At 43.9% G+C, this 20,994-nt stretch overlaps 1 protein-coding gene across 2 annotated transcripts in view; it reads right to left on the bottom strand.

Moving 5' to 3' along the window:
* The window catches only part of SLC4A2 (solute carrier family 4 member 2), a 96,036-nt gene that overhangs the window by 52,429 nt on the left and 22,613 nt on the right, over positions 1 to 20,994 (bottom strand). For both annotated transcript variants that reach the window (XM_075214312.1, XM_075214311.1), the window contains exon 2: positions 9,731 to 9,930. In XM_075214312.1, coding sequence (XP_075070413.1) covers positions 9,731 to 9,790 — 60 coding nt within the window. In that variant the 5' untranslated portion in view covers positions 9,791 to 9,930. The remainder of the gene's footprint in view (positions 1 to 9,730; positions 9,931 to 20,994) is intronic.

Below are 20,994 nucleotides of genomic sequence, written 5' to 3'. Positions count from 1 at the left end.
TCCGTGTTACTTGTTGTCCAGATTACAGTACGAACCTCCTTACTGAGCACGTATGGTCCATATTAATGACACATTGGGATATATTGTAATTTGGAGAGATTGCACAGATACAGATAGATGAGAGCTTCAGCCCTTACTATAATCTGGACAACAAGTAACATGGTGTCAGGAGCCGCTGTGGCCTCGGGCACCGCCGCAACTCACTTCCGGTGTCTGTGAACGTCCCGGCCGTCTCCCTGACGACCGGGGCGTCACTTCTGGTTTCTCGGGCCCGACCGTTGCCAAGGCAATGGCCGGACGCCGTGTATAACAAACAATGCGCCCCGGCAAGTGAGGCAGCTGGGTGCACGCGCTAGTGTAGCCTGCGGGCTAATTTAGCTGGGTAGCGCACCTGGGATGTATTTCAGGGCTAAGCCCTGATTGGCCAAACTCTGTATATTAAGCAGGGAGGGCTTAGCCTCCCTGCCGATTACAGCGTCCAGTTCCTGTCTGCTTAATCTGCTCCTGTTCCTGCTTCCGCCTGAAATTGGTGAAAACCTGTTGGACTGTTACCCGTGTATGACCCTTGGCTTGGATTTGGACTTTGCTTGTGAATCTCGTGACCCTGACCTCTGGCTTGAATACCGACCTCCCTGTCTGTTCGTGACCCCTGACCTCAGCTTGTTTATTCGTACTGTTGTCTGCTGCCGGCCCCTGATCTCTGCTTGGATTCCACTCCGCTTGCCTGGGTTCTCCCCAGCCGGTGCACACTTCACGACCCTCTGTCAGTCTGCAGCCCAGTCTGTCCCCACCATCAGGGGCTCCAGTGAACACTTGACTGGCAGAGTAGACTCCGGGCTGTGTTGTGCCGGCTGGAGGGGTTCCTAACATTATAACTGGCCCAAAAACAGACGTTCTGGAGACAAGTTTACGATGGATGAAAGCGGAACCAAATCGTCTCCATTTCAAGCCCTAGCAGGTCATGTTGAGACCCTGTACCAAACGGTCCAGGGGTTGTCCCAGCGGTTGTCCTCTCAAGAGGAGAAATCCCAGTCTACATTGCCCATTTCCAGTTCTGTTGTTGAACCCAAGTTAAACTTGCCGGATCGGTTCTCCGGAAATAGAGCCCTGTTTTGGAATTTTAAAGAAAGTTGCAAACTCTATTTTCGGCTGAGACCTCAGTCTTCTGGTTCGGAACAGCAGAGAGTTGGAATTGTCATCTCCCTCCTGCAAGGTGACCCCCAGACCTGGGCTTTCACCCTACCGCAATCAAGCCCTATCCTGTGCCATCAAGCTAATTCCTGGGTCCAAGTTACCGAAGGGGCGCTTGTATTCTCTCTCTGGTCCCGAGACCAAGTCCATGCAGGCTTATATTGAGGAGAATCTTGAGAAGGGGTTCATCAGGCCATCTAAATCTCCTGTAGGTGCCGGATGCTTCTTTGTGTCAAAAAAAGATGGTGGACTGCGGCCCTGCATTGATTACCGGGGTCTCAATCAAATTACAGTCAAGAACACCTATCCTCTCCCTCTCATCTCAGTGTTATATGATCAGTTAAGAGGTGCCACCATCTTCACCAAAATCGATCTCCGTGGAGCGTACAACCTCATCCGCATCAGAGAGGGAGATGAATGGAAGACGGCATTCAATACACACTCTGGCCACTACGAATATCTGGTCATGCCGTTTGGCCTCAGTAATGCACCTGCTGTGTTTCAAGACCTGATTAATGAAGTGCTACGGGAGTTTCTCGATTATTTTGTGGTTGTTTATTTAGACGACATTCTCATTTACTCCAAATCATTAACTATACATCGGGGTCATGTCAAACAGGTCCTACAGAAATTGCGAGAACACCACCTTTACGCCAAGTTAGAAAAGTGTGAGTTTGAGGTGCAGAAGGTATCCTTCCTAGGTTACGTAATTTCTTCAGAAGGGTTCTCTATGGATCCAACCAAGGTACAAGCTATCCTGGATTGGGTGCAACCAAATAATCTCAAGGCGGTGCAGAGGTTCCTGGGCTTCGCTAATTATTATAGAAGGTTCATTCATGGCTTTGCTGATATTGCGGCTCCTATTGTCACCCTGACCCGCAAAGGAATGGATTCCGCTAATCGGTCGGCTCAAGCAATAGCTGCATTTGAAAACTTGAAAAAGGCCTTTGTATCCGCTCAGGTCCTTAGACACCCAGATCCTAAAAAAACGTTTGTTCTTGAAGTCGACGCCTCTGATGTCGGTGCTATATTATCTCAGAAGGACTCTCATACTCACCGTCTGCACCCATGTGCCTACTTCTCACGTAAGTTCTCTTCAGCCGAAGCCAACTATGATGTGGGCAATAGGGAACTACTGGCCATTAAATGGGTCTTTGAGGAGTGGCGACATTGGCTGGAGGGTGCAATACATCAAATTTCTGTTATCACGGACCATAAAAACTTGCAATATATACAATCGGCCAAACGCCTGAACCCCAGACAGGCCCGTTGGTCGCTGTTCTTTACCCGTTTTAATTTCATAATCACCTACCGACCAGGTTCTAAAAATGTCCGGGCAGATGCGCTATCTCGGAGCTTCTTGGCACACCATGTTCCAGTTACTAATCCGGAACCCATCATTCCTTCTTCCATAATTCATGCCGGGCTAACTCAAGACCTGAGCACAACACTTCAAAGGTTCCAAAGACTAGCTCCTGATAATATGCCAGAGGGACGTCTTTTGTTCCGGTTCATTTAAGGAAGGCGGTTCTTGCAGAAGCACATAATAGTAAGACTGCTGAACATCCTGGAGTTCAGAAAACGCTGGAGATTCTCTCCCGAACAGTCTGGTGGCAATCATTGTCTGCTGACGTCAAAAGTTATGTCCTCTCTTGTGATAATTGTGCCAGGAATAAAGTCCCCAGGAGTCGGCCTACAGGCCAATTGGTTCCATTGCCCATCCCTGCGAAGCCTTGGACACATTTATCAATGGACTTTATAGTCGATCTACCACTCTCTGCAGGACATAACACCATATGGGTGGTAGTTGACCGCTTCAGCAAAATGTCACATTTCATACCGTTACCTAGGCTCCCTAGTGCCCGAGATTTGGCTATGCTGTTTATCCAGCATATATTCCGTCTTCATGGACTTCCTACCGATATCGTGTCGGATCGTGGTTCGCAATTTATAGCACAGTTTTGGAAATCCTTTTGTACCCTGCTTGGAATCAAGATTAGCCTGTCGTCTGCATACCACCCGCAGTCTAATGGGCAGACTAAAAGGGTTAATCAGTCCTTGGAGCAGTTTTTACGGTGCTACACGTCTGAATTTCACGACAACTGGTCGTCCTTATTGCCTTGGGCAGAATTTGCCTATAACAATTCATATCATTCATCTACACAAATCTCACCATTCTATTGCAACTTTGGTTTTCATCCCAGATCAAATTCCTTGTATTCCCTCAGATCCGCTGGTATTCCGGAGATTCGCTCCACAGCTGCTGACCTCCAGGTCATTTGGAAAAAAGTGCAATCTGCCTTAAGACGGGCTTCATTTTCTGCGAAAATTTTTTCGGATCGCCACTGTACCACCTGCTCCCTCAAAGTGGGCCAGAAAGTGTGGCTTTCTACACGAAATATTAGGCTCAGACAGCCCTGCAGGAAATTGGGTCCTAAATTCATCGGTCCGTTTCTCATTGTTAAGCAGATCAATGCCGTGGCATTTAGGTTGAAAATTCCTGGCTCATTAAGGATACCAAACACGTTCCATTCTTCTTTGCTCAAACCTGTGCTATACCCAAGTCAATCCCAGCATCCAAGTCTGCATGTACAGAATCGGAATAAACCTCAAAGATACATAATTCAGAAGATCCTCGATTCTAAGAACATACAGGGTCAGGTGCACTTCCTGGTACAGTGGAGGAATCGCGGCTTGGAGGAGCGGTCCTGGGTCCCGCGAAGGAAACTTAATGCTACAAAACTTTTAAGAGAATTCTTCAAAAAATTCCCTAAAAAACCTGGGTGTCGGGGTTCCTTGACCCCTCCTCAAGGGGGGGGGGTACTGTTAGGAGCCGCGGCGGCCTCGGGCACCGCCGCGACTCACTTCCGGTGTCTGTGAACGTCCCGGCCGTCTCCATGACGACCGGGGCATCACTTCCGGTTTCTCGGGCCCGACCGTTGCCAAGGCAATGGCCGGACGCCGTGTATAACAAATGATGCGCCCCGGCAAGTGAGGCAGCCGGGCGCATGCGCTAGTGTAGCCTGCGGGCTAATTTAGCTGGGTAGCGCATCTGGGATGTATTTCAGGGCTAAGCCCTGATTGGCCAAACTCTGTATATTAGGCAGGGAGGGCTTAGCCTCCCTGCCGGTTATAGCGTCCAGTTCCTGTCTGCTTAATCTGCTCCTGTTCCTGCTTCTGCCTGAAATTGGTGAAAACCTGTTGGACTGTTACCCGTGTATGACCCTTGGCTTGGATTTGGACTTTGCTTGTGAATCTCGTGACCCTGACCTCTGGCTTGAATACCGACCTCCCTGTCTGTTCGTGACCCCTGACCTCAGCTTGTTTATTCGTACTGTTGTCTGCTGCCGGCCCCTGACCTCTGCTTGGATTCCACTCCGCTTGCCTGGGTTCTCCCCAGCCGGTGCACACTTCACGACCCTCTGTCAGTCTGCAGCCCAGTCTGTCCCCACCATCAGGGGCTCCAGTGAACACCTGACTGGCAGAGTAGACTCCGGGCTGTGTTGTGCCGGCTGGAGGGGTTCCTAACACACGGGTGTAAAGTGATAGAGTGAGAAATAACCCCAACACTGGCTCCTAAATATCTGGACTGACTACGGATCTCCATTTTCTCCCTGGATTATTATTTCGTAATTTGTTATTTTGTTTTCTGGTTTTCATTTTTAGATATTTTCATTATATTTAAATTTTTTGGGTGAATTTTGCTGCTTTCTAAATTTCTGCAATCTCTCTCTCCTCTTCCCCCTTTCTCTCTCAGTAAATAACTACATATTGCAGTAACACCATGAACAACACTAAGTATATATAATGCAATTTTAATTTGTGGTATTTTGGATACTTCGTCCTCAGACAACTCTGGTCTGACTTGTGTTGTGTCCTGGTGCTGACTCCACATTTCCTGCCAGGGGAGAATCTCCGCTATTTTGTTTTTGTTATTAAAGTGCCGTTTGTTTTTCCTTTGATCTGAACCAGACACACCCCCACAAATCGGAGAGGCAACATAACTAGAGAGGGTAGAAGGGGACACGTTTCAATAACAAATCTGCCGTTGGCCCCCAACCAACCATTGACAGTTGGCACTTACAATAACTGTGTATCCAGCCCACAATAAATACCTCCGAGGTTAAGTACTCAGCTATCTGGTTATCCACCCAACTGTCCCGAATCTAGCCAAATGTGTCACCACCTAGACCCGAAAATGTATCACTGTTTCCATGACGACTCCTCTGGGGGGTGTCTAATACAACTAAATGGTAAAAGCCCCAAATGTCTCCTAAAATGTGATTAACTTGTTTCCCGAGTTTCAGAATAGCGGACACCACCCGCTAAGATTAGCGGTACGACTCCCCTGTATTACATACAAGTAAAGCCCGGACATTTACCCTATGTGTTCACTGTATATAACTGCTATAAGGGGCTTCCTGCAGAGCTCACAGCATGTTAGATTCTGGGTTTATTATTATTAATAATTCACTATGTTTTAGGACCCCTATGTATCTTGTCCATAAGGAGCTTTCATCACTGTCCCCCAATACCTGATGGAGCTATCACAGCAGACGAACAATACTAATACTAGTTCCAGCCAGCAGGGGGCAGCAGAGGTCACGTCTTCTATTGCCCAGTGAGGAGAGGATTCATCTCCTTGTTCCCTATGGGTGGAATCTGATCCTCACAGAACACTTTACATGGCTTCAAGTCGTCATACACACAGCGTGATACATGTATGTACAGAGGAACTTAGTGACAGATGCTGCATATGAAATATATACGAGGTATGTCTATTAAATAACGAAACTGATTAAATAACTCACCTTTATTTATTAGTATTACAAATTTAATGTTTGTCCCCATCAATATACTCTCCATTTGCACTAATACGTCGCTGTAGTCTTGTTTTCCACTGGTCGAAGACACGGAGCAAATCCATTTCTGTCACTTGTTTCAACATATCTGCCGTTTTCTTCTTTACAGCATCAACTGACTCACAATGTGTCCCTTTAAGCTCTGATTTAACTTTTGGGAAAAGATAAAAATCGCAAGGTGCTAAACCGGGCGAATATGGAGGATGTTCAAGTGTAGTAATGTGTCTGTCGGTCATAAACTGCCTCACAGAAAGTGCTGTGTGAGCAGGAGCATTGTCCTGGTGAAGACAGAACCGTTTTTCCACAGTTGCGGCTGTTTATTTCTGACTCTTTTAGCTTTTGCAAAACTTCCTTATAATAATGCTGATTAACTGTTGTGCCTTCTGGAACCCATTCCTCCAAAATTACACCCTTGATATCGAAAAAAACAATGAGCATTGCTTTGAATTTTGACAAGATTTTTCATCCTTAGTGATGACGGTGTTTTCCAGGCATTGACTGTCTTTTGGTTTCAGGATCGTACTGGAAGATCCAGGTCTCATCACAAGTGATTACTTTATGACACAGGTTTGGGTCTGTGTCAAGTTGCTGCAGAATGTCAACACAACATTCCTTGCGACATTCTTTTTGCTCTGGTGTGAGAACCCTTGGGACCATCTTTGCACAAACTTTCGTCATGTTAAGGTCCTCACACAAAATTTTCCATACGGTGTCTGTCAATGTTCACGGATTCAGCTATCATTCGTACGGCGTCTTTTCAAACAATCTGACTGATTTTTTCTAGATTTTCTCTGGTTCTTGAAGTACAAGGTCGTCTATCATCTTCGACATTGTCACGTCACTTACTAAATCTTTGTGCCACTCAAACACAGGCGCACACGACAGGCCGTAGTAAGCATCTGAAAACATTCTGTTGGTGTTTTGTGCAATTTTACTAAAAATTTCAAATTGACACGTTGTTCAACTTTTAAACTTTTTTTCATCACTCTACAGAAAACACAACCAACTGAACGTCATAGAGTGTTGCAGCTGTCATGCAGGTTCAAGGTTACTACATATGGAGTTATAACCAGTTCTGACTGTTTTGTCGTAATTTAATAGACATACCTCGTATGTTATTTTACAAGGCCTAATATATACATTATAGATAGAGGCCTGACCTATAAACACCCAGTATATACACTATAGATAGAGGCTTGACCTATAAACACCCAGTATATAAATTATAGATAGAGGTCTGACCTATAAACACCCAGTATATACATTATAGATAGAGGCCTGACCTATAAACACCCAGTATATACATTATAGAGGCCTGACCTATAAACACCCAGTATATACATTATAGAGGCCTGACCTATAAACACCCAGTATATACATTATAGATAGAGGTCTGACCTATAAACACCCAGTATATACACCATACTTGCCAACTTTCCCTCGTTGGCTTCAGGGAGATCCCGGGGGAGGTGGGCGTGTGGGGGCGGAGCTTCGGCGCTTGTCAAATTGCATCATTTTGGCCCTGCCCTCTAAACGAGCTAAGATGACGGGATATTTGCGTCATTAAGCCATTACGGGAGAGTAGGCAACTATGCGTTAAAGAAAAGCAGCTACTGAATCTCTAGAGACTGAAATGTCTTTTACATTTCTGTCTCCATTACTGAAGTCATGTTGTCTTACCTGTCAGTCTTTGATTAAATCTTGGTCTCCATGAAAATGGCCACCTCCATAGGCATCAATACATGGACATAGGACACAATTTCTGAACTGTGTCATCATGCCACAGATGGCGAAGCCAACCACGTCTTGTACTGGCTCAGCATCAGGGAGAATGCCAGACTCTTCAGGGAGTGAGGGAGATCACCCCTATTTCAGGGAGTCTCCCTGACATTCAGGGAGAGTTGGCAAGTATGATATACACTATAGATAGAGGCCTGACCTATAAACACCCAGTATATACATTATAGATAGAGGCCTGACCTATAAACACATTATATACATTATAGATAGAGGCCTGACCTATAAACACCCAGTATATACATTATAGATAGAGGCCTGACCTATAAACACATTATATACATTATAGATAGAGGCCTGACCTATAAACACCCAGTATATACATTATAGAGGCCTGACCTATAAACACCCAGTATATACATTATAGAGGCCTAACCTATAAACACCCAGTATATACAATATAGAGGCCTGACCTATAAACACCCAGTATATACATTATAGAGGCCTGACCTATAAACACCCAGTATATACATTATAGATAGAGGCCTAACCTATAAACACCCAGTATATACATTATAGAGGCCTGACCTATAAACACCCAGTATATACATTATAGAGGCCTGACCTATAAACACCCAGTATATACATTATAGATAGAGGCCTGACCTGTAAACACCCAGTATATACATTATAGATAGAGGCCTAACCTATAAACACCCAGTATATACATTATAGAGGCCTGACCTATAAACACCCAGTATATACATTATAGAGGCCTGACCTATAAACACCCAGTATATACATTATAGATAGAGGCCTGACCTGTAAACACCCAGTATATACATTATAGATAGAGGCGCGACCTATAAACACCCAGAATATACATTATAGATAGAAGCCTGACCTATAAACACCCAGTATATAAATTATAGATAGAGGCCTGACCTATAAACACCCAGTATATACATTATAGAGGCCTGACCTATAAATACCAAGTATATAAATTATAGATAGAGGCCTGACCTATAAACACCCAGTATATACACTATAGATAGAGGCCTGACCTATAAATACCAAGTACATATATATTATAGATAACCGTCTGCCATATGTATGGCAGGTACTCACATTCTGGATAGAGACGTGACTAATGTATGGCTGGTACTCCCATTCTGGATAGAGGGCTGATCTACCTATAGCTGATATTCACATTCTGGATAGAGACGTGACTAATGTATGGCTGGTACTCACATTCTGGATAGAGACGTGATTAATGTATGGCTGGTACACATTCTGGATAGAGACGTGACTAATGTATGGCTGGTACTCACATTCTGGATAGAGGGCTGATCTACCTATAGCTGATATTCACATTCTGGAGAGAGACGTGACTAATGTATGGCTGGTACTCACATTCTGGATAGAGACGTGACTAGTGTATGGCTGGTACTCACATTCTGGATAGAGACGTGACTAATGTATGGCTGGTACTCACATTCTGGATAGAGACGTGACTAATGTATGGCTGGTACACATTCTGGATAGAGACGTGACTAATGTATGGCTGGTACTCACATTCTGGATAGAGACGTGACTAATGTATGGCTGGTACTCACATTCTGGATAGAGACGTGACTAATGTATGGCTGGTACTCACATTCTGGATAGAGACGTGATTAATGTATGGCTGGTACACATTCTGGATAGAGACGTGACTAATGTATGGCTGGTACTCACATTCTGGATAGAGACGTGACTAGTGTATGGCTGGTACTCACATTCTGGATAGAGACGTGACTAATGTATGGCTGGTACACATTCTGGATAGAGACGTGACTAATGTATGGCTGGTACTCACATTCTGGATAGAGACGTGACTAATGTATGGCTGGTACTCACATTCTGGATAGAGACGTGACTAATGTATGGCTGGTACTCACATTCTGGATAGCAGATGACACAATCTCGTGGATCTCAGTGGACACCTGGGAGCTGCTCATGGCAGACAGAGATGATAACGGAGAGTGACGCTGCAGATCCAGTCTAAGGGAGAAGCGTCAATATAGCTTCAGAATGAGGCTCCTTGTCAGCCCTTCTCCTTATCGCGCTCTCGCCGTGGGAGGCGTTGGGGCATCATAACCTGAGACAACAATACACAACATTGTAGTTCAGCAGATGCAAGATCAGGTGACCCGTTCAGTTATTGAGAGCAGGGGAGACAGGGCAGCAAACCTTCACCCGCACATAGACTGGCTGAAACCCCAATAATTAATATTACTGACAGGAGGAGAAAATGTCTTACACCAAATACTTTCAATTTCAGAGATCACTGGACATGTATAATTGTGTCTGTAATGTATGTAACGCTTCATATAAAGCAAGTGATGTCTGTAGGTGAGATGAGTTCTATAATAAGGAGAGATGAGGAGGTATAAACATCCCAGCACCCCTTTATATAGGGGAGAGAACATTGCACCTCTGTACAGAGGGGAGCTGAGAACACTGCACCCCTTTATATAGGGGAGCTGAGAACACTGCACCTCTGTACAGAGGGGAGCTGAGAATATTGCACCCCTTTATACAGGGGAGTGGAGAACACTGCACATCTGTACAAAGGGGAGCTGAGAATGTTGCACCCATTTATATAGGGGAGTGGAGAACACTGCACCTCTGTACGGAGGGGAGCTGAGAACACGGCACCCCTTTATATAGGGGAGCTGAGAACACTGCACCTCTGTACAAAGGGGAGCTGAGAACACTGCCTTTATATAGGAGAGCTGAGAAAACTACACCTTGGTACAGAGGGGAGACTAGAACATTGCACCCCTTTATATAGGGGAGCTGAGAACACTGCACGCTTTATATAGGGCAGCTGAAAACATTCCACCTCTTTATATATGGGGACTGAGAACACTGCATCTTTTTATATAGGGGAGGTGGAACACTGCACACCTTTATATAGAAATGACAACATTGCACCCCTTTATATAGGTCAGCTGAGAACATTGCACCTCTTTATATAGGGGAGCTGAGAACACTGCACCCCATTACAGTGGGGAGTTGAGAACACTGTACCCCTTTATAAAGGGGAGCTGAAAATACTACACACTTTTATATAGGAGAGCTAAAAAAAACCTGAACCTCTTTATATAGGGGAGGTGAGAACTTCCCCCCTTTATATAGGGGAGCCGAGAATACTACACCCTTTTATATAGGGGAGCCGAGAACACTGCACTCCTTTATATAGAGAAGATGACAACATTGCACCCCTTTATATAGGGCAGCTGAGAACATTGCACCTCTTTATATAGGGGAGCTTAGAACACTGCACCTATATACAGAGGAGAGCTGAGAACACTGCACTTCTTTATATAGGGGAGCTGAGAACACTACACCTGTTTACAGAGGGGAGCTGAGAATACTGCACCCATTTATATAGAGGAGCTGAGAACACTGCAATTCTTTATATAGGGAAGCTGAGAACACTGCACCCCTGTATATAGGGGAGCTGAGAACACTGCACCTCTTTATATAGGTGAGCTGAGAACATTGCACCCCCTTCATATAGGGCAGATATAAAAAAAAACCTTTCAGGAAACGGAAGGTAGACGTGGGATGGAAAATAATATTTGGGATAAGATGGAAGATAAATGAAAGAGTAGAGATAGAATAATAGTGGGATGTAAAAGCAGGGATAGAATAATATTGGGAAAAGGAGGGATAGAATAGAAGTGGGCAGAAAATGCAATAAGGTAGTGGTGGGAAAGAAAAGCAGGGATAAGGTAGCAGTGAAGAGTAACAGTAGGGATGAGGTAGGATTGGGAAGAAGAGGAGGTATGGGGGCACAGGACTAATATATAGACACTTAGAGCATATGGCAGTGATTTAATGGTTATGGGACACACATCTGCATGTTAAGCATCGGGACATAGGAAAGGTACATAATGCATGGATGCATAGGGATTATATTTTACGGTTATGCAGCACTTTGTGCATTTTTTGGAATATTAGCGGTACGGGCCACATAGCTGCTGTATTTGGGGCACATCACTGGAATAATAGAGGTATGGGGCATGTAGATGGTATATTAGAGGTATGGGGGCACATAGCTGGTATATTAGAGGTACAAAGGCACGTAGCAGATAAATTCGAGGTACGGGGCACATAGCTGATATATTAGATGTACTGGGGCAGATAGCTGGTATATTAGAGGTACGGGGGCACATAGCTGGTATATTAGAGGTACGGGGGCACATAGCTGGTATATTCGAGGCACGGGGGCACATAGTTGGTATATTAGAAGCACGGAGGCACATAGCTGGTATATTAGAGGAACGGGGGCACATAGCTGGTATATTAGATGTACGAGGACACGTAGCAGATAAATTCGAGATACGGGGGCACATAGCTGGTATATTAGATGTACTGGGGCAGATAGCTGGTATATTTGAGGCACGGGGGCACATAGCTGGTATATTAGAGGTACGGGGCACATAGCTGGTATATTAGAGGCACGGGGCACATAGCTGGTATATTAGAGGCACGGGGCATATAGCTGGTATATTAGAGGCACGAGGGCACATAGCTGGTATATTAGAGGAATGGGGGCACATAGCTGGTATATTAGAGGCACATAGCTGGTATATGAGGCACGGGGGCACATAGCTGGTATATTAGAGGTACGGGGGCACGTAGCTGGTATATTAGAGGCACGGGGCACATAGCTGGTATATTAGAGGCACGGGGGCATTATAGCTGGCATATTAGAGGTACGGGGGCACATAGCTGGTATATTAGAGGTACGGGGGCACATAGCTGGTATATTCGAGGCACGGGGGCACATAGCTGGTATATTAGAGGCACGGGGGCACATAGCTGGTATATTAGAGGCACGGGGGCACATAGCTGGTATATTACGGGTACGGGGGCACATAGCTGGTATATTACGGGTACGGGGGCACATAGCTAGTATATTAGAGGCACGGGGCACATAGCTGGTATATTAGAGGCACGGGGGCACATAGCTGGTATATTACGGGTACGGGGGCACATAGTTGGACATTACAGGCCTGATTCATTAAGCAAAGTAAAACAAAAAAAGGAGTAAGTTTTCTCCTGGACAAACCATATTACAATGCGGGGAGTGCAAATTAGTTTATTATTTTACATGTAGGGAAAATACTGACGGCTTTTTCATGTGCCACACAAATACTTGATAGCTTTATTTTTACACTGAAACTTAACGTTAATTTAGGACATGCCTTGCCCCAACTACAAATCTGTCCCCTCATTTTAAATTTACCTCCCCCTCCAATGCAGCGTGGATTTGCCAAGGTGCAAAAGTATTTTTTTTTTTTGCTTCACTTTCCTTAATGAATCAGGCCCCACACGAGGCTGGACATTACATTACATGCTGGACATTACATATGGACAAACATTACATGTGGCCGGACATTACATTACATGCTGGACATTACATATGGACAAACATTACATGTGGCCGGACATTACATTACATGTGGCTGGACATTACATGTGGCTGGACATTACATTACATGCTGGACATTACATGTGGACAAACATTACATGTGGGGTTAGACGTGTGTGATTTCTACACTAAGTGGGATTTTCTCACAAAGTGGACGAAAATGCACAGTTAGACAACACAGTTGGACAAACATTGGACTACATTTGACTGGATTTTACTCCCAGCAATAAGCTGCATCTGCCACAGCCTATTTCTGCACTACTTGTCTATTTATATGGAAGACCGCTAAGAGGTAATTCTTAAAATACCCTTGCTTGTTGCTTTTACCCCTTTTATCACAATGTTTCACAAATTGCTTTTCTTAGTCTCATTTCATGGCATGATCTTTAGGACTGTGTCATCTTTCACCCCTCCACCAACACACAAATTTGTTCATATTGCACCTGCATTACTCCACTCACCTCTATTTAACACCCATGAACTGTTATCCTATTTATTATCTCTAACAAGTACAGCCTCCACCTGTCGCCAGAAAATAAAAGGTCACACATCTTACAATCCCCTTGCCTATCTTTCGCTCACTCTGCTTCTATTAGCTGGTGATATATCACCTAATCCAGGTCCCCCACACTCCTCACACACACATACATCAGAACACTACCGTTCTATAGCAAACCTCAAACACATCACCTGTCTCCCCTCTCTTCCCAAGTCCTTTAAATGTGCCCTTTGGAATGCACGCTCTGTTTGTAACAAACTTACCTCCGTTCATGATCTCTTCCTCTCAAAAAACCTCAACCTTCTGGCAATAACAGAAACATGGCTCATGCAATCAGACACTGCCTCACCTGCAGCACTTTCACATGGTGGCCTCCATCTCACCCACACCTCCAGACCTGAAGGCAGACAAGGAGGTGGGGTTGGACTACTTCTCTCCCCACAGTGCACATACACAGTTCTACCAAATGTCCCATCACTCACGTTCACATCTTTTGAAGTACATGCTATTCGCATTTTTAATCCATTTTCCCTACGTGTTGCGGTGATCTATCGTCCCCCTGGAGCACACCAACAATTTATTGAGGATTTCTCTGCATGGCTCCCTCACTTCTTATCTTCAGATATCCCCACCATCATCATGGGTGACTTCAACATCCCCATTGATAACCCACCTTCCAAAGCTGCTTCCAAACTACTCTCTCTAACATCCTCACTTGACCTCTCCCAGTGGATTGAATCATCTACTCATAAGGATGGCCACTGCCTTGATCTTGTTTTCTCTAGACTATGCTCAGTTTCTAATTTTCTTAACACACCCTTCCCCCTCTCGGATCATCACCTTATCAGCTACACTCTCACCCCCACTGCTCTAACCTCTCTACTGTCTTACTCAACCAAGCCTCCTCATACTCGTAGACATCTTAATTCTATTAATCTTCAACAATTTTCCACCTCTCTCCAACACCTTCTCTCCCCTATCTCTACATTCTCATCCCCTGAGATGGCAGTACCTCATTTTCACCTAACCTTAGCAACGGCCCTTGATCAAGTGGCTCCAGCGACACTTCATACTACACGTCGACTTCGATGTCAACCGTGGCACACCAAAGCAACACGAAATCTTCAAAAACTGTCCCGTAAAGCAGAACGTCACTGGCGTAAATCTCGAAGCTCTAATGACTTCTTCACATATACTTCTGTCTACCACTCCTATCGAAATGCTCTGGACACTGCAAAACAAACATACTTTCAATCTCTTATCTATGCTCAGGCTTCTAACCCCAAACGCCTTTTCAATACATTTAATCATCTTCTCAATCCTCCCACCCCGAACCCTCCATCTACTATCAGTGCTCAGGATATTGCTTCCTACTTCAAGGACAAGATTGACAAGATCAGACTAGAAATGGTATCCTCTTCCTCAACAAGCCATCAGCTCATTTCCTTCCCACTACCCTCTGACACCCTTTCTTCATTTGACCCCACAAATGAAGAGGAAATTTCTACGCTCTTCTTATCTTCCTACTCTACCTCCTGTCCTCTTGATCCTATTCCCTCGCAAATTGGTAGATCCCTGTCTTCTGTGCTCATTTCACCTCTAACTCAAATCTGTAATCTCTCACTCTCTACTGGCATCTTTCCATCACTATACAAGCATGCAGTGATTACTCCTATTCTAAAAAAACAAAACTCCGACCCAAACTCTCTCTCAAATTACCGTCCCATCTCTCAGCTCCCTTGCACCTCCAAGCTTCTAGAGAGACTTGCCTACACTCGCCTCACACGCTTTCTTTCCGCAAACAACCTGTTGGATCCTCTTCAGTCTGGCTTTCGTTCTCAACACTCCACAGAGACTGCGCTGACCAAGGTTGTTAATGATCTGATCACTGCTAAGACTGAACGCCATTACTCTCTCCTAATTCTCCTTGATCTCTCGGCTGCATTTGACACCATTGACCACTCTCTTCTCATACAAACGCTGCAATCCCTAGGTCTTCAAGACACAGTTCTATCCTGGTTCTCATCTTACCTCTCTAATCGCTCTTTCACTGTTAATTTCTCTGGAGCCACCTCTGCTCCGCTTCCCCTATCAGTTGGAGTACCACAAGGCTCGGTGCTAGGTCCTCTGCTGTTCTCTATCTATACCGCTTCTCTTGGAAATCTAATAAGTTCCTTTGGCTTTCAGTATCATCTCTATGCGGATGATACCCAAATCTATCTATCCTCTCCTGATATCTCGACATCTGTGTTGTCCCGTGTAACTGACTGTCTTTCTGCCATTTCATCTTGGATGTCCTCTCGTCAACTCAAACTTAATCTTTCTAAAACAGAGTTAATAATATTCCCACCCGCCAACAAGAGCATACCTGACATTTCTATCTCTGTTGATAACATGACCATAAATCCCACCCCACAAGCTCGCTGCCTAGGTGTAATCCTTGATTCACGCCTATCCTTTGTTCCCCACATTGACTCTATATCTAAATCATGTTACATACATCTAAAGAACATTTCCAGAATCCGCACATATCTCACACAAGACACTGCTAAAACCTTAATTCATGCACTAATCATCTCCCGCATTGACTATTGCAATTCCCTCCTTACTGGTCTTCCCAAAAACAGACTCAAACCCCTAAAATCTATTTTGCATGCTTCGGCAAGACTGATTTTCCTTGCAAATAGCTATTCCTCTGTTGAATCACTCTGTATGTCTCTACACTGGCTGCCTGTCTTCTACCGAATCCAATATAAAATACTTTTACTAACCTACAAGGCCATCAACAAAGCTGCACCAACATACATCTCCTCTTGTCTCAAAATATCTCCCAACTTGGCAACTCCGTTCTGCAAAAGATCTGCGTCTCTCATCCACCCTCATAACATCCTCCCATTCCCTGTTACAGGACTTTTTTCGGGCTGCACCCACTCTATGGAACTCTCTCCCTCGCACAATAAGACTCTCCTCTGTTCTACAAACTTTCAAGCGTTCTCTGAAAACCTACCTCTTCAGACAAGCTTATAATATTCCTCAACCACCATCTTAACCTCACTACCTTTAGCCTGTTACACAATTTCACACAAGACAACTACCCCCGGACCAACATTGTTGTGTGACAGGATCATTTAGCTTATGAGTCACCTTACCTTTGCAGTCTGGCTGGACCAAGATGCAAAATGTATACTTAACCTCATGTGTCAATCTCCCATTGTCCCATAGATTGTAAGCTTGCGAGCAGCCTCCTCACCTCTTTGTCTGTTTTACCCAGTTTGTTTATTAGTTTATTACGTTTGTCCCCAATTGTAAAGCGCTACGGAATATGTTGGCGCTATATAAATAAATGATGATGATGATGATGATGATGTGGCTGGATATTACATGTGGCCGGACATTACATTACATGGGGCTGGACATTACATTACATGCTGGACATTACATGTGGCTGGACATTACATGTGGCCGGACATTACATTACATGTGGCTGGACACTACATTACATGCTGGACATTACATTACATGTGGCTGGACATTACATTACATGTGGCTGGACATTACATATGGACAAACATTACATGTGGCTGGACATTACACGAAGCTGGCCATTACATTACATGTGGACAAACATTACACGTGGCTGGACATGCATTGTTGGTTGCCTGTACTCATCTCGGACAGTCAGACATTGGTAGTGAGAGGGGGTCTCTGACAGTTGCTCAGTTACAAGGCAGAAATTACAGGATATATCCTCAGTCCAACTACTCGTACATCTCCACTCCTATATACATATATATGGCAGCCAGTACAAAGACCTCCACCTGGACCAAAATCCTCTCTGTCCCTGCAAATTACTTGACTGATTTGTAAAGCACAGTAAACAGTAACCACAATGTGTATCTTTTTATAGTATGTGCTGTTTTATGATTATTTAATGATATATAATAATTATAAGCCTGTGTCCGATACGTAAGAACCACATAAATGCTCCGAATTGTCCACTTTACATATAACAGAGAACACAGGCAGCACTGGGGTCTTGTAACTGCCCCCTATTAAGATCCCTTGTATCATCTAATCAGTAAAACATTCAATCCCACCCTACTAACAGTTTATATGCAACCTTCTACTTTACAGCCACCCCACTACCACTTTATTGTCACCCTATTATCTCTTTATAGTCCCCTACGAATACTCCTAAAAAACTGTTGGATATATGGCAAACATCGGGACATCGGGACTGCCTGTATTCCTCCCGAGATATTGTGACTGCCTGTATTCCTCCAGAGACATCTGGACTGCCTGTATTCCTCCCGAGACATCGGGACTGCCTGTATTCCTCCCGAGATATCGGGACTGCCTGTATTCCTCCCGAGACATCGGGACTGCCTGTATTCCTCCAGAGACATCGGGACTGCCTGTATTCCTCCAGAGACATCTGGACTGCCTGTATTCCTCCCGAGACATCGCGACTGCCTGTATTCCTCCTGAGATATCGGGACTGTTTATATTCTCTCGGGACATTGAGACACACTGGCAAGGCATGTTTCTTACTCAACATGCTACCAAAACTCTTATCCATTCTCTCATCATCTCCCGTCTTCACTACTGCAACCTCCTGCTATCTGGCATTCCTGACACCCATATATCCACACTTCTATCCATCCTAAATGCTGCTTCAAGACTGATCTTCCTCTCTCACCGCTCCCCATCTGCTGCACCACTCTGCAAATCCCTACACTGGCTCCGTGTCCTCCAGAATCAAATTCATATTACTCACCCTTACCTACAAAGCCCTCAACACCATCCCTTCATACATCTCACATCTCATATCAATATACCCTCCCTCCCGCCCTCTTAGATCTACCTCTGACCTTCACCTTGTCTCGTCTCTGGTATCCTCCTCTCACTTGCGCCTACTTCTCCCATGCTGCTCCCCACTTATGGAATTCCCTACCACGCCCAATCAGACTTTCCCACAACGTACAAATCTTTAGACGCTCTCTAAAAAACATCTATTTTTTTTAAAGCTTAGCTTATCCTTGATGATACTATTCACACTAATGCACCCTCACAAACTGTCCCAATCTCCACTCTGAGCCACATTCGCTCCTCTTGTTTCAGCTGTGCCCTCTTCCACTTAGAATGTAAGCTGTCTAATGAGCAGGGTCCTCCATACCCTTTGTTTTTATGTCTGCATTTATTTTGTCTGCCTTGTATGTCCTTGTTTTATGTATGGCTTGTTTTCCCTACTGTACGGTGCTGCAGAGCACTGTGGCGCCTTACAAATAAACGATAATAATAATTGTTCTTGAATGTCCACACTTGCTCCTCATGCAAAAGATGGAGTGACCCACTTGCATGAGCTCAAGGGTTATGAACCTGAACACCATTTGAACTAAAAGCCGTCGGGAGACCTTTCCTGAATCCACTCCCTGAAGTGAATGTCAACCCTGACACATAGGGAGATTAATTGGTCTAGCTCCAAAGGAAGATCCTTGGAGGTTAGTTCATCCTAAATCCGGTAGGTCATGCCTTGCTAAAAGGCCGCCATTAAGGACTCATTGTTCCACTCAAGTTTAGAGGCTACTGTGCAGAATTGCAGAGGATATTAACCCAACATCATGAAGCCCTGCCAGAGCTTAAAAAAATGGAAGCGACGAAAAAACTCTGCCAGGCTCAAAGTTCTTTCTGACATCCTCCATGAATGCTGAGGAATTCTACAGAATAGCATTGTTCTGTTTGCATAGGAGGATATCCAAGTGAGAGCTTAGAAAGACGCAAACTTCGCTCTGTCAGAAGAGAAGTTTCTTGGGGGGGAGTTTGAACTGGATCGTACATTGGTTAAGAAATCCCCGGCATTTCTTGGGACCTCCATCAAACTTGTCTGGAGTAGGGATATGCTAATTGGAGTCAGTAGGAAACACCAGGGCCGGTGCAGATGAAGAGGCGACCTGTACAGGCAGAGTCAGAAACACCTGAATAGTATCCAGCCCTTGCAGGCAATGAAGGTGCTGGGCCTGATTCAATTCTTGCTGTTTCACCTGTAATGCTGGATGCTGAAGCAGATCAGCAGATTGTTCTCCAGCACCACCCATACTTTTCTTGGGCAAAGCATTCTGTCACAAATCACTAGGAAGAATGGACGTATAACTGCTAGACTGTTAGCAGTTGACGCAACTGGACAAAGAAGCGCAGTGTCTAACACATCCCTGGTGTTCACCATGGATCCCTGCAAAGTTTGGTCTTATAAAAGTATAATATACATATCACACATACATTATATTGTATATTACACAAGTATAATATACATATCATACATACATTATATTGCATATTACACATATCACACATACATTATATTGTATATTACACAAGTATAATATACATATCATACATACATTATATTGCATATTACACATATCACACATACATTATATTGTATATTACACAAGTATAATATACATATCACACATACATTATATTGCATATTACACATATCACACATACATTATATTGTATATTACACAAGAATATACATATCATACATACATTATATTGCATATTACACATATCATACATACATTATATTGTATATTACACAAGTATAATATACATATCACACATACATTATATTGCATATTACACATACATTATATTGCATATTACACATATCACACATACATTATATTGTATATTACACAAGAATAATACACATATCATACATACATTATATTGTAAATTACACATATCACACATACATTATATTGTATATTACACAAGTATAATACACATATTCATGCTGTGGCTAGACAACGTAGAAATAATTTATTGTAGATATGTATTTTAATTAGGAGTGCAGTGCACCTCTGTACATCATTGCAAATGTACTGATTTTTTATATTAGTAATTTAGGATATCCCAGATTGCTGTGAATTTTCTAAGTTAAATTGCATTAAATTCAAGATGAGAGAATATTACATCCTGAATGGTAAACATTCAATGTAAAAAGGTGTTAAACCCCCCCAGGTTGATTTATGTGCAGGCAGAATGAAGCACCTGGATTTGTTAGAGGGGCAGAAGGTTGGATTACCTCTTGCCAGGGTATGTCTTTAAATCTCTATAAAAAGGAGCACTGTTTGACCAAGCAGTATTATTCCATCTGTACCTTTCTGAAGATTACTAGTACCACAAACTAGTGTAGTTCTCCTTATTAGGAC

Source organism: Mixophyes fleayi, chromosome 5 (genome assembly GCF_038048845.1).
Source record: "Mixophyes fleayi isolate aMixFle1 chromosome 5, aMixFle1.hap1, whole genome shotgun sequence".
Lineage (NCBI taxonomy): Eukaryota > Metazoa > Chordata > Amphibia > Anura > Limnodynastidae > Mixophyes > Mixophyes fleayi.
Note: the sequence above shows the minus strand (reverse complement) of the source record. Positions and strands in the feature narration are given on the sequence as shown.